Source organism: Anser brachyrhynchus, assembly GCF_964034855.1.
Source record: "Anser brachyrhynchus genome assembly, chromosome: 1".
Lineage (NCBI taxonomy): Eukaryota > Metazoa > Chordata > Aves > Anseriformes > Anatidae > Anser > Anser brachyrhynchus.
In genome coordinates, this window is record NC_137694.1 from 15527006 (window position 1) to 15542187 (window position 15182).

At 40.4% G+C, this 15182-nt stretch overlaps 2 protein-coding genes across 2 annotated transcripts in view; one reads left to right on the forward strand and one right to left on the reverse strand.

Annotated features, from left to right (window-relative positions):
• COG5 (component of oligomeric golgi complex 5) overlaps window positions 1-2436 on the reverse strand; it is a 186631-nt gene extending 184195 nt beyond the window's left edge. The window contains exons 1-3 of the mRNA XM_080582393.1: window positions 2303-2436; window positions 1302-1441; window positions 283-340 (exon numbers count right to left, since the gene is read on the reverse strand). Of these exons, the coding sequence (XP_080438519.1) occupies window positions 283-340; window positions 1302-1441; window positions 2303-2378 (274 nt within the window). The 5' untranslated portion in view covers window positions 2379-2436. The remainder of the gene's footprint in view (window positions 1-282; window positions 341-1301; window positions 1442-2302) is intronic.
• Window positions 2437-2604: 168 nt separating this feature from the next.
• DUS4L (dihydrouridine synthase 4 like) lies at window positions 2605-15102 on the forward strand. Its single transcript, XM_080582450.1, has 6 exons — window positions 2605-2743; window positions 3395-3516; window positions 9262-9379; window positions 10890-11012; window positions 11800-12026; window positions 13726-15102. Exons 1-6 carry the CDS (start codon window positions 2634-2636, stop codon window positions 13974-13976), a joined length of 951 nt encoding a protein of 316 aa, XP_080438576.1. The 5' UTR covers window positions 2605-2633; the 3' UTR covers window positions 13977-15102.
• Window positions 15103-15182: the final 80 nt, after the last annotated feature.

Genomic DNA, 15182 nt, shown 5'->3' on the forward strand with positions numbered 1-15182 from the left:
AAGGTTAAAAAGACTCGATTGCTAAAGTTGCTCAGAACTGATTATCAAGATACTTTTTCCTATGAGGTAGTTATTCCAGGGAAGTATCGGTCAAATCTTCTCCCTGGAGCTCCATCTGCTGACATAAAAAAAAAAAAAAAAAAAAGGCACTGCCACATTACTTCTCAGAAGTAAGATCTGTAGCTACAAAAAACAAAGTGGACAGTGAATGATGTTGCCTGTGCACATGTTAAAAATGCTTCCTCACTCATAATAAATAGCAAGTAAGGTAACTGTTCCTACCTTCCAGGGATTCAATTCCAGTTGCTTGAGCCAACAGGTCTTCATGTCTTGCAACAACCTCACAAAAAAAGAGAGAGAAAAGAGAAATCACGATAGAAGAATGAAAGGAGATGAGAGGGATATTAAAATATCATAGTCTTCCTACATTAAGGAGACCCAGGAAAAAGCAGCCACATCTCAAAGATGAAAGGGTTTTCAGTACACATTTTAATTCACAAAAACGGTAAACTCAAAAAGGGAAGAGGGTCAGTTACTGCAGCGTAGCTGACATCTTAAAGTCAGCAGAGCAATCAATCATGTTTCAACTCACCCTCAGATATAATAATTGTAAATGTAAGCTTACTAATCACACAGTAATAAGATATTTTTAGTATTTTCATTTCTATTTATGAAATTTAAAAACTAGTTCCCAAAGAATTTACCAATGAGAGGGAGCAGTTTTTCAAACCACACACAAATTTAACATGTACTCTCATGGAAAGGTCAACAGTTTTGTGGTGTCTGTGTGGATTTTACCAAACAGTCTTTGACTATCCAAACTCAAGAGCCTTTCTGAAGGTGTGTTAGCATAGGTTACGTTTGCCCAGATAAAGGTGAGGATTAGGGCCTAGGATACACTCCAGCACAGGATGAAAGGGTGCAAGACAAATCATTCATTGTCTTCTCACAGTCACCATCCCAAATAACAGGAAAGTTTTTCTGATAGCTGACATGATTAATTGGAAAGAATTAGGGAACATCCTTACAAAGGACAGTGGAACCTCCTTGCATATGGAAACTGAGTGCAGAAACAAAACAAAACCAAACAGCGTACAGCTTCTTCATAGGGTCATTAGGAGTGGGCTTGACTGAGTTAGGTATCAGACTCACTACTCTTTTTGCTGGAAGTTGTATTTTCAGTTAGTTAGTGCTTGCACAGTTAACTGGGCAATTTCAGAAGCAACAAGATCACAAGACTACTTGGCATTTAATCAGTTTACATCAACCACCCCAGAGCAACAAGCATGCTTTAAACTTACTTGCAAATGAAGCTCTTTATCCAGTTGACTAATACCTTGGGCAAGTTTTGCTAGTTGCTCAGCTATCACAGCCTGATGGATGGACTGCGAAGTGTAAGCTTTCACATCAAAGTCTTCTCTGAAGAAGTCAGCATAACATTCTGAAAGAGATTTAGACGTTATCGTCATGCTTCAAACCAGCAATACTTGTGGACCTACAGCATACAGCTCTCAGCACACAGATCTCTCCTCAGCTTCTCCAGATGTAACAGCATGCGTTCTCTACATCGCATAATATAAGCGTGACACTGACTTGAGAAGAGACCACAAGCAAGAGGAACATGCTTGGATTTCTTTTTTTTTTTTTATGTAAATGGTGAAAAAGAAAACGTTCCTTTAATCCCCACAGCCTTTTCTTGAGCAGAGGGCACCAAAAGGTACTGACACCTTCAAGCTTTGCAAATGCGACCAGGGTGAGGCCGCTGAGGCTGGACCCAGAACCAACACACAGCAGCCACCACTGAGAATCGAAGCGACAAAACACACAACTTCGTGAAACCGTACCGCGCCTGATAATGGTGCTAGTTTACTACAATGCTAAATTAAGAAATGATGCCGCAAGGGTGGTTTTTAACGAAGCGTGACGCGCGCTGGTTTGCACGGAAGGCTCACTGGTGCTGTTAGCAAGAGCTTTCTCCGGGAGGAAAAGGGGATCACAGGCAAGGCGCCGGCCAAGCAGGGACAGGGAACAGGAGCAGGAAGAGGGACAGGGGCAGGGACAGGGGCAGGAGCAGGAAGAGGGACAGGGACCGGGACAGGTCTCCTCTCCCATGAGGGCAGCACCGGCAGGCAGAGCCCCAGGAACCGAGGAGCCCCACTTTCCCCTCCTCTTCCCCCCCGATCCCCGAACCGGACCCCTGAGGCAACAGCGGCGGCAGCAGCGCGGGTCCCGGGGACACAACGAGGCGCTGCCGCCCCCTCCGTCCCCACATCCCCGTGCCCCCGCCCCGGGCCACGCTCACCGTCCGCCAGCAGCTCGGCCAGGGCCGTGGCCGGAGCAGGGAGCGGGGCCGCTCCGGCCGCCTCCTCCTCCTCCATGCTGGCAGGTGCCGGCGGCCCCGCGTCACTCCCGGGCGGCGGCGCACGGCGATGATGGCGAAGGCGGGCGACGGGAGCGGAGCGGGGCCGTCCCACCGGGAGCTGCCGGCGTGTGGTGAACGGGGCCGGGCTGAGCCGAGCCGGGCAGGGAAGGGCAGCCCCTTGGAGCCCTCCCCCGTAGCGCCCCGCGGACCCCAGCTGCTGACGGCCCCGGGGCTTTGTTTTTCCAGATGCCGGAAGGGTTGGTGGTGATACATGAGTGGGGACGGCGAGGGAATTAAAGGATGCCCGGGGAAGGAGCCCGGGGATTTGTTTCGGTCTGGGCGCGTTGTAAAGATCTGTGCCCCGATGGTGCGCTATTCGAAGTAAGTGACTGGCGTGGCAGCTGTCCTCTCAGTTTGTCTTCTCAGGAAGCTTGTCGCGACAGCAAAAACAGGGAGGGTTGCCTTTCTCCACAAGTCCTGTGAGGAGCAGCTGAGGGAACTGGGGTTGTTGTGTGAGCAGAGGAGGCTCAGGGGAGACCTTATTGCTCTCTGCAACTACCTGAAAGGAAGCTGTGGGGAGCTGGGGGTTTGGCCTTTTCTCACAGGTAACTAGTGACAGGACTAGAGGGAATGGCCTCAAGTTGTACCAGGGGAGGTTCAGGTTGGAAATGAGGAGACATTTTTTCTCAGAAAGAGCAGTCAGGCACTGGGACGGGTTGCCCAGGGAGGTGGTGGAGTCACCGTCCCTGGGGGTGTTCAAGGAGAGGTTGGACGTGGTGCTTAGGGACAGGGTTTAGTGGGTGACATTGGTGGTAGGGGGGTGGCTGGACCAGATAATCTTGGAGGGCTTTTCCAACCTTAGTGATTCTGTGATTCTCCTGCGACTGTTTAAGATTGCAATAGACATGGGATATGTTTGTCTTACAGTTTTACTCACTCACCCGCACAGTATTGCATGTAAGAACAGCGATTTAGAGTAGCTAATCAGGGAAATGACACTGCTATTTGTCATTAATTTTCATGTGTCCGCAGGTTGGCTTTCAGAACCTTGGTTAGAAAATACGGCTGCGACTTGTGTTATACACCAATGATAGTGGCAGCTGATTTTGTGAGATCTGCAAAAGCAAGAGACAGCGAATTCACAACAAATAAAGGTATTCTTTTCTAATAAATCATTACCTTTTCAGAATACTTTATGCAGTGATAAACCAAACTGGCCAAGCAAATGAAGTCTATCACACGGCTTGACATCCATAACAATTTAAGGATACTATATCTGAATTATATAGAATTTTTCTGTGGTTTTACAATCAGAGTAAGTACATTCCAGTGATAGTGTTTCAAATGAAATAATAGAAAACCTTGTCTTCTCCTGAAAAGCAGGGCCTACAAACTGATTTCGGCGTGTGGTGGGTTGACCCTTGCCAGCAACTATGCATGCACACAGGTGCTAACTCATTCCACACCTCCTTTCCTCCTCCACCTCCCCACCAAGGCGCAGGGAGAAAATAGGAGAAACATGCAAGAAAAGCTTGTGGGTCAAGTTAAAAACAGTTTATTAAGTGGAGGAGGAAAACAGGTGATGCAAAGGCAATCCTGCTCTACTTCACACCAGCAGACCAATGCCCAGCAAGTCTCCAGGCAGTGGCTACAATGGAACACAATTTCCACCCTCTCCAAAAGCTTTCTTCTTCCCTTACCACTCCAGTTTTATTACTGATCATGACGTTATGTGGTGTGCAATATTCCTTTGGCCAGTTCAGGTCGTCTGTGACAGCTCTGTCCACTCCAAATTTCTTTCCTACACCAACCTGTTTGCTGGGGGAGCAGACAGTGGTAAAGAGAGAGTTCCGATGATGCTCTCACTCTTTAGCAAAAGCTAAAACTTTGGTGCATTACCAGCACTGGTTTTGCCCCGAAATCCAAAACACAGCACCATACAGGCTGCTATGAAGAAAGTTAACCCCATCACAGCTAGACCCAATACAAGACAGTAGTAAGATTCTTCTGCCAGCAATTGCTGTTTCTTGTATATATCAGAGATGTGCAATTAGCTTGTTGCCAGATAAGGTTTTCTGGTTTCTAGCAAAAATAAGAGGGGAAAAATGAATAGACCAATGAAACTGGGAATGATAAGGGAAGCAGGTTTGAATTAGCTGGAGTGAAAAATAGAAGATGGACTCCTTGGGATATCAAGAGAAGGATGCAAGAAGAGTCCAGGAAGTGAAGCATAGCTGGGGTTGATGGGGAGAAGCAAGGTTTCACACACGGTATAGAAATGTAACCAGAACAGAGGAAAAAAAAAAGGAGTATAAGGAGTTGTTCAGAGTCCTGGCTGTAAAGGAAAAGAGAAATGTAGTATGAAGTACGTGGGAAGAGGTAACAATATAAATACAGATCCGCTGGCATGAAGTGGCTGTAGTAGAAGAGTGTAACAAGGAACATAGAAGCACGGGCTATAAGTAGAGGAATGGAGAGAGCACTTAATGTGCTAAGACTGGCCTTTATGATCTACAGAGTGTGATGATTTCATCCACTCATACTGCTGAGTTGGTGGTTTTGTAGGTATATATACAATAGCAGTGGAAGTAAATTTCATGATTTTATCACTGACCATTTACTATGGTACGTTATTCAAATGCAGCAAGTCAGTTGTAGAGAAAAGTCACATGGGGAAGAACAGGTAGACCCTTAGTAGTAGAGTTCAACTTGAAAGAAAGCTTGAATAATTTTTTTTTTGTGCAAAAATAGATGAATAAGAACATAATTGACACTATATATGGCTCAAAGGTCTACAGACCAAGGTCCTCCTGCATTTATTTAAGCTTTTGATCTTCACAATGTCCCGTGGCTTTGAAGATCCACAGATTAGCTTTGTAGTGTTTTTTGGGGTGTAAGGGGATGGGGAGAGAGAGGAAATTCTTCTTTCTGCTATAATGTTGTTGCCTGTTAACAGGGGTTACAGAATGAAGTGTTCTAATGTTGTAAACAATATATTTTCCCTACTCACCGCTTTCATGTTTGCCTTAGTTTTATAAGTCTCCAAAAACATTCTGCCTCTGACATCTTTGCCAATATTACAGTATTTACATCACCGTTTATGCTTTTAACCTGTTGCTTCACAACAGGTCATGAAATTTTACTGTGGTTTTATGTTTAACTTTCTGTTTGTTTGTTTGGGGATTTTGTCTTCTAATGAGCAGAGTAGGTTCAGAGCCTACAGTTACAATTTCTGGTTTCCATTTTATTTGGCACTGACATTTCTTTGTTGTGTATTTCTAAAATAGAGGTAGATCATCCCTGCGGCTGCTACTGAAAGATTAACTATGGCTAGTATTATTACTTAACAGTCAACCAAAAAAACTAGGAGCATGGGATTATGGTTGGATGTGGTACTTAGGGACATGGTTTAGTGGGTAATATTGATGGTAGGAGGACAGTTGGACTAGATGATCTTGGAGGGCTTTTCCAACCTTAATGATTCTATGATTATTCCAATATATTAGATGTAACAATGTAAATCTCTTCAGCTAGAGGACTGTGTAAATGAACACTTTTGAAAATATGCAAGGGATTTTGGGGGGCTTGCTGGAGTTTTAGGTAACCTATAGAAGTGTCTCAACTTGATTGAGAGGATACTGCTGACCTCTCTGACTGAAGCTCAGCTACTTCAAGAGCTCTGTATTTTCCAATAAGATAGGAAAACCTTCAGAAGCACTTGTGGTCTTGTCAGCACCAGAAGTGCATGTGCCTTGTGCATTTGTTGGATTTTCTCTTTGGATTAATGCTCAAATACTTGTCTTAACCCATTCCCCCTCCCCCATAACTGCAGCAATAGTGTATATGGAAAGGGAGTGCTAATACTGAAATATTTTTAGATGCCTTTAATGTATTGCAGTAGCTGTAAAAGAGGAGAGCCTGTTCCAAATGACCATCTGGCTCTCTGCAGGGGCTTAGTAAATCACAGATAGTTCACCAGACCCAAGCAGAGGAGCACTGGCACTTTGGTTTCCCACTCAAGACAAAGCTGCGAAAGCTGCTTCTGCCTCTGTGTTCTCATTCCAGCTCTGCGTACTGCCTTGTGAATAAAACCCAGCCATGTTTGCACAGAAGAGGAAAAATGGCCTGGGATAAGGAAGGGGAAAGTTAGTGAGTTGCTTAGGGAACTAATCCTTCAGAAAGGAGCTGGACACATTTCATGCCTGGCAAGACAGACAGCGATGTCAGCACAGCAAAGGAACGGCATGCAGACAAGAAGGGGCAGGCTAGGAGGGGAAGCAGGAAGGCTACTGAAAAATAGAGAATACTCTAAAGCTAAACTTACTGTTCTGCTTCATTTGCTTAATAATAGAATTACTATATAGTAATTCTATTCTAATATATTCTATTATATTATATTCTATTATATTATATTCTATAGTAATTCTATTCTAATATAGAATCATTCAGGTTGGAAAAGACCTCCAAGATCATCTAGTCCAACCTTTAACCTCGTACTGAAGTCCACCACTAAGCCACGCTAAGTTCTACATCTACACGTTTCTTGAAGACCTGCAGGGATGGTGACTCAGCCACTTCCCTGGGCAGCCTGTTCCAATGCCGCACAGTCCTCTCAGTGAAGAAATTTCCCCTAATATCCAACCTAAACCTCCCCTGGTGCAACTTAAGGCCATTTTCTCTTGTCTTATCACTTGGTGCTTGGGAGAAGAACCCAATCCCCACCTTACTATCGCCTCTGTTAAGGTAATTGTACAGCACGATGAGGTCTCCCCTGAGCCTCCTTTTCTCCAGGCCAAACAACGCCAGCTCTCTCAGCCACTCCTGAAAGACTTGTTCTCCAGACCCCTCACCAGCTCAGCTGCTCTTCTCCAGACATGCTCCAGCACCTCGATGTCCTTCTTGTAGTGGGGGGCAAAAGACTGTAGTGGTATGGGCTACTTTTGTATGACTTCTCTTTTCCCCTTTATAATTGCCTTTCAAAATCTTTATGTTGAACAAACTGAGGCTAGATCCAGTAAAGAACTGAAATATCTATTAAGTGGTATTTTGGCCCCAGGTGCTTAGTTTCATGTATCATCTTGGGGAAATTTAAGCATCTGACCAATTTCAAACAGAAAAAAAGTGTATGTGGAGTAATCAGCTGTCTAGGACACAGGTGTATGTCTGAATTCCCACCTCACTTGATAGAGGCATGTGTTTAGTAACCACTAAGGTTGCTAAATAGAGGTTAGCTACTTCTATTCATTTGTGATCCAGGGCTCACAGAACCCCAAAACAGTTGGCAGGGCCCTCTGGAGGCCAGCAGCTCCAACCCCTGCCCAAGCAGGGACACCCAGTGCAGGCTGCCCAGGACCATGTCCAGGCGCTTTTGAAGATCTCCAAGGAGAGAGTCTCCACAGCTTCTCCAAGCAACATTTGCCAGTGCTCAGTCACCCACACAGTATTCAAAAAAAAAAAATAAAAATCATACCTTCAGGAAAATGTTCAGACAGCACCTCCTGTGTTTCAGTTGTGCCCATTGTTTCTTGTCCTGTCCCTTGGTACCACTGAAAAGAGCCCAGCTCCATCTTCTTTGTACCCTCCCTTCAGTTATTTATTATATACACTGATAAGATTTTGCCTGAGCTTTGTCTTTTCCAGACTGAACAGTCCTAAGTCTATCGGCCTCTCCTCAGAGATGCTCCAGCCCCTTTATCATCTTCTCAGTGCTGTTTTTCCTTTGTCAGTGGGAGAACATTGGGAGTGAAGAAGACCGTTGAGTCCTTTTTAAAATAATAATATAATAATAATAATATATTGATTAGAACACACAGAAGAAGCAGGCTTCCTTCTTCCTAGGTCTCCCTCAGCCAACAGGTCAAAACTACATGTCCTACCTGTGCAAAGAGCACTTCAGTAGCCAAAAAATAATCTGGGGGAGAAGATATTTCCTACTCCTCCTGCCAGAACTGGGTTATACAGCAATAAGGAACACCAGACTACCTTGATCAGTTGGAGGGGGAACTGGCACAAAAGAGAGCACAGCTGTTTGTAGTCTTTTCATCTAGTGAATACTGGGTTTATGGATTTCGCATTAAACAGTCACTTGTTTTATATCCAGGACTTGTTACAGTCCTGGGAGCAGAGACTGGAAGCCACCTCATTAGTATACCCAGTTTTCTGGTTCTCTGACATCTTTTACTGAGTCTGGATTTTTTTGGACTATCAGTATGATCTGTGCCTTACATCTGTGTCCCACTTCAGGAAGCTTCTTTTTTTCTTCCTAGAGTTTGCTTTCAGTCTGCTGTATAACTTACTCCTGTAAGACATCATTTCTTCATTTGTTACTGCTTTTACAAGAGTTGTTGTTTTATGGTCTGAAGAATAGCTGAAAAAATGCTGAAATGGAGTGATAGAGTTTATTTGGTTCTGCATGCATTGTTCAGAGTTCAGTATAGCAACAGCGGGGATCAGTTGAAAGATTACATGACAGTGTAACTTGACCTTTAAGATTTTATTTTAATAATGGAGGTGTAATGGGGAAAATAATAAACAAATTAGAGAATGGATAGATTATTAATGTTGGAGATACAGTGGCAGTATTGATGTCTTTATTCATTTTGGTTTTAATGTTTAGCTGTTCTCGGTCTAAGAACATCCAAGAACAATACGCGATCTGACGGAACAATAGTTGAAGAAATTATTTTCCCATTGTTACTTTCTGAATAGACTGAATTAATAATGCTGCTTTTAAACAGATTATTGGTTTTGACAAGAAATTATCAATTGTAAACAAGTATGTATTTTTTAGAATTTTAAGAAAGTTAAACACTACCATTTAAATAATAAATCATTCAAAATTCAGATTTGTTTTTTCATTTTCTTTTTTTTAATCTCTAAATATCTTTTCATTGGAGTAGGTGATAATCCACTGATTGTTCAGTTTGCTGCTAAAGAGGCGCAGGTTTTATGTGATGCTGCCCGTATCGTCTGTCCTTTCGCAGATGGAATAGACTTAAACTGTGGCTGTCCTCAGAGGTAAAGTTATGGGGGGAAGGAAAAGGGGGTAAATATAGTGAAATAATTTGAGAAACAAAGGATGCTGACCTTCATTTTTATAATTTAACTTAAAAATAGACTTGGAGATTGAAACAGCTTTTTGACCTGTCAGTTAGAAATGTGTGTGTGGCAAGATGCTGTTCTGAATGTTCTGAGATGCCAATCGCTGTGATGAGACTGGGAAAACCAGGCTTGTTTGCCAACTTCAACTTCTTTCATTTCTGACATATTGAGTGTTGACTTAGAAGTCAAGTGTCCATGTCTACCTAACAGCTGTGAAATATGCATTACTAATGCCACCCTGCAGCATTTGACCTCCCAGAAAAAGAGCTTTGCTGCAAATAATTTGAAGAGTGTCTTGAGAAACAGTGCGGCAGTTCCCAAAATACCAAGGCAAGTCCCTGACATCTCAGACTTCGGCAATTGAAGGATAGTCTCTAAAATATAATTACACGTATTATATTATTCAGAAAGTGCTGAACAGAATTCCCTCCATCTTTCATTAGGTTTATAAATGCAGTGAATTAGAGATCTACTTCTCACTTAAATTGATAAAGATTTTGTCTTGGCAATGAAACAGAGTAGTAATGCACAAATGAAGATTCTCACTAACAGGTTCAATTGAGAACCATTTATTACACGGTTGTCAGGCAGTCTTTTTGTAACTAAAACCCTCAAAAATAAACGTAGGAAAGCAAAGATAATATAATGGTCCAAATACTTAATTTGTCTATTCTAATTAGGTTGTCTTGGCTTAAAATTACAGTATTTGAGAAAATACTTCAGAGATCTGAGACCTCAAAATGGAAGCGTATTTTTTTCTAAGCTAATTGCAACCAAGTATGCCAAACTTTAACTTCTTTTTAGGCCAAAAATTTATGCTTACATTTGAGTCCTTTATTTCATGTGCATGCTGATTTCAATATAGTAAAACTGCATACACTTGATCTGCTTGTATAAGAAAAATTAGTTTAAGGCACAAAAAAATAAAGCTAAAAAAAATGCTGCTGTTCAGTAAAAGCAAAAGTTATCCAATCAAAAGTAATTGTTTTACACTTGAGAGAAAAGATGTTATTGCAATCAGGTTCTAATTCCACTCAAGAAAATCTTCCTTTTCAATCCCAAGTCATTCTGTGTTCTGAAGAAATCCATGACCTGATGGAAGGGGAAACATCAAACTATTTGTATTATGTATGATCTAAACTATTGTTAATTAAATATTATCTTCCTTGCAAGCCCATTTTGTGGATAGAAATTTGAACTGGAAGAGATTAGTTACTTGTCCAAAATGCTGTTAGGAAGACACAGACTGAGCCAGGATCTGAAAGCTGGTGTCACAGCGCAGATGCGTCATGAAACTACAGCCGTGACTATCTCTGTTTACTTAGCCACGCATTCTAAAAGCTATAAAGAAAGAAATTGATGTATTGGACTGAAATTGATCTGCATTTTTCAAACGTAGAATACGAATGTTATTTTTCTTTTAAAGATGGGCAATGGCAGAAGGTTATGGTGCTTGCTTGATAAATAAACCAGAGCTAGTTCGAGATATGGTGAGACATGTGCGGAATCAGATCGACAATCCTAGATTTTCGGTATCTATTAAAATAAGGTACGTTTAACGTAAGTGCTGCTTGTGGTACTTGGAAAAATCCTTTTAATGCTTTCATAAAGATAAAGGAATATGTTAGGGCATATGCACCAGCACAGCCTTTGACTACTTACATAGATAACAGAGTGGCAGCCAGAATTTTCTTGCAATCCAGAAGACATGAAAGTACAAGTTACATGATTTTGGATTCCATGAAAGAAAAGCAGTGCGTGGTCTGTAATTGTGAGGACTTTGTGAGCTGTTACGGGCCAGAGCCACAACTGTAGTTGCCTATAAAAGGCAAGATAACAAAGCTGGGAACTGGTCCCCACAGCTGCTGTAAGGACACATTCTGCTTCCCTTCATCACTTTCTAAACCTGTACGAACTGTTGATCCACTTCATCCACTGTTTATCCTCACATCTCCTGTGGCTTTTGCGTATTTGTTGGTTAAGTTTCAATTCAGTTTATAATTGCCTAGGAAAGGAGAATTATTATAAATCAGATTTTTTTCACAAACTTATGCAAAATAATGACAATTATTTTAGAGTCTTTTGTGCACACTTACCTTAATCTCAATAAAATTCACCATGCATACTTCAAAGATGTGATATAACTGGGAAATGCTAAATTATATAGTGATTTCAGTGTTAAACTCTTATATCTTTATTAAACAAAATGTTTTTACCTTCCAGCAGAAGTATTTTCTTTATTTATGCTAACCTTTGGTAACTCTTCCTTATGGATGAGGGTTTTTATACAGTTCGGGTAACTTAATAGCTAATGTTTTTATTCCTTGTAATTTTAGGATACATGAAGATTTAAAAAGAACAGTTGACTTGTGTCAAAAAGCTGAAGCAACTGGAGTTTCATGGATTACAGTACATGGGAGAAATGTGGAAGAAAGACATCAGCCTGTACATTATGATGCAATTAAAGTAATTAAAGAAAGCCTGTCTATACCTATTGTGGCTAATGGAGACATTAAAACTTTAAAAGATGCTGAAAATGTTCATCACCTGACAGGAGCAGATGGTAAGATGAAATGCATGCTATTTTCTAAGTAAACTTACAAATTAAATTTCTAAGTATCTATTTTGGCTATAATTAGGACCTAGTTTCAGTGCTTTTCACTCTTTGAGGAGACAAATGCAAGATGATGTTTTAGATGCCTTATAAACTAATAAGCAGAATCACTGCTAATCATCAAAGCACCAGAGCACTGTTGTTCAAAGCCACAAATAGATTTTGGAGGTAAGCTACAAAAGCTCTTTGCTTAATTATGCTATGTCATCACTTGGTAGTGGAGGTCAGGAGGGACCTTCAGACATCCATTCTATCTCTTTATGGAGCCGATCATCTTTTTACAGAACAGTAGACTTTAACTTGGAAACCTCTACTTCCTGCACACTGCAACAGATTTTACCTTGCCTTACCCTTCAGTGGTAAAATTTTGGGGTAAAGGATTGCCCTGCAGTTACTTGGTCACAACACATTCCTGCAATTGTCTGTGGTTCCAAGCCAACATGCAAGTTCACTATATAGCTCGAAGAAGGGATCTGGATCTACACACTTTGAGTCTTACAGCTAGAGTATAAAAGGACAGAGAACAGTAGTTAGTGTCATAAGGAATCACAGAATCATAGAATAATTATGCTTCTCCAGCCTCTTGCCCCCCAGTCTGTACGTATAGCCAGGGTTGCCCCTTTTCAGGTGCAGAATCTGGCACTCGCTCTTGTTAAACTTCATATTGTTAAGATCTCTCTGCATGGCCCCTCTACCCTTGACGGAGTCAACCACACCTCCCAGTTTAGTGTCATCATTTAGGAAGAGCTCATGTGGCAGGTTTCTTTTGATATCGTTGGTATTTAGAAACTAGTTGCACCAAACTGCCATGCTGCTACAGTGGCTTTCCCCACAAATACAAAGCAGGAAGAAAACATATAACAAAAGAATGTTCTTGTATCCCATCTGACTTTCCTGAATAACAGAAATGTAAAATATCAACCTATAGATCAAAATGTAGTGTAGATACAAATATAATAAATATAAACTAGAAACTTTGTGGATTTTTTTTCTGTCATGTAGAGTCCTAAAATCATTTTTGGTTTTGATCATCCTATTTTGTGAGAAGAGACTAAGTGTGCTAGATTACATGTTGACAGTGCAGGAAAATCCCTTTGTTGCAGAAATATTGCAATAGAACTTGGCCGGATTTATCTAACAATTTGGGAATATAGTTGCAAATACACTGGCTTATTCAGAAAGCAAAGATTTACTGCAGACTAAGAACCCTGAGATCTCTATAACTGAGCAAGTGAGCTGTTAATGGAAGAATGATTCTAGGTCAGTGAATCAGCTGAGCTGCACTAAAAATAACTTCAGCATTTTACTACCCTTGTGTCTTTCCATCATAATTTTGTGTTAAAAAGATGGGTTTATATGTGTGTAATGAATAAAAACAAAATACTTTTGTATTGTTTTTTAAAAAGTAGGGAAGAAAGGTTTCTGTGTCCTGTGTTTTGCTTCAGAATTTCTGGAAGAATATGTCAGGTGATGTAGGTACTGTGGGGCTTGGGTTGTTAAACTGATTTCTTTGGTATAAATATATAATACTCATCCCTGTTGTTCTCCCATTAGTTGTCCTAATGTTTGCTATAAAATGGGTGCTATAAAAACAGTAATGTTAAATTTAACTATAATGTAACTTACTTGTTTAATTTGCAATTTGAAGGTGTAATGGTGGCTCGAGGACTCTTAGCGAATCCGGCAATGTTTGCAGGATATGAAGAAACACCTTTGAAGTGCATCCAGGACTGGGTTAACATTGCTCTTGAACATGGAACTCCTTTTACATGTTTTCACCACCACTTAATGTACATGATGGAACGGATAACTTCAAAACAAGAAAAAAAAGTTTTTAATGTTTTATCAAGTACCTCAGCAGTTCTAGATTATCTGAATGATCATTATGGTGTGTGCTAACTGAAAGTATTTTAGTTGTATGTAAACTTGTATTTTGCATTTGCTGATATATTGTTATAATTTTACTTGGGCTTCTACTTATTAGCCAAATTCATAACCATGTAAATATTTTTCAATAGAGTTTAACATGATCAGGCTGATAATTTATATTTTTAGTATTTTTATATCATATTTCACTCCATATTCCACAAATGCATAATTCTATTTACAATACATGACTGTACAGAGGATTGACTATTGTAAGACTCCAGTAATTTAATTTTTCACCAGACAATTGCTTACAGCAATATGTTAGCAAACCTACGGCTTTTTTAAAGTGAAACTTCTTAAAATCAGGACTGCTGATAAGTAATACCAAGATTTTCAGACCAAAAGAATCCAAAGGGAGCAATTATAGAAATATTTGCTTTAACTGACATACGATGTGCTTTTAACTTTGAGTAGACTTTTCAAGCTAAAAGACTGTGAGACCTTGAAGCCCAATGTAGTACCCTCTCAAATTAGATGTTCCTTTTGCAATCTAAAACTTTCCAAACTTATTTATAACTCAGAAAAATTCTATACTTCCGTATAGTGAAAGAAACCTGGAATGCATATAAAATGACAGAAAGAAGGAAAGAATAAACTGAAGAGATAATTTAAACAAAGTACAGACCTAGCTGAATCTAGAATACAAGACCTGAAAGTTCAATGTAACCAAATACAGTATCGATTATCTACTATATAGTAATCATATAAAAGATTAAAGCAATCATCTACCAAACCAGAACTTTATAGGTCAAAGAAAAGCTGACAGATTCTCCCAGTGGGGCTCCTACATCCTTTCTGCCTGCAGGCATGTTGCTTATCAAAGCATGACGGCCACTTGGCTTTGGATCTTTGTATAGGAGAAAAACAGTGAAAATTACAACAAGATAATAACATTGCACACCAGCTGCATTTGTTCTGCAGAGGAAATTTCACAAATCTGTGCAGTACAATTATTTGTAATCAGATAATTTGTTTCCTTTCTATGTTTACACTGAAATTCATACAAGAATTTTCTTCATTTTCTAACTCGAGTACTTCCATGAATATACAAGTGAATAGTTCTGAATTTTCTTAATAAATTACTTGTTTTCATATACAATAGTAATTTGTTTATTACACTATAAACTATGACAACATGGTGGAGGGTGTGTTGCTTTTGATGCCATTTCCCAAATC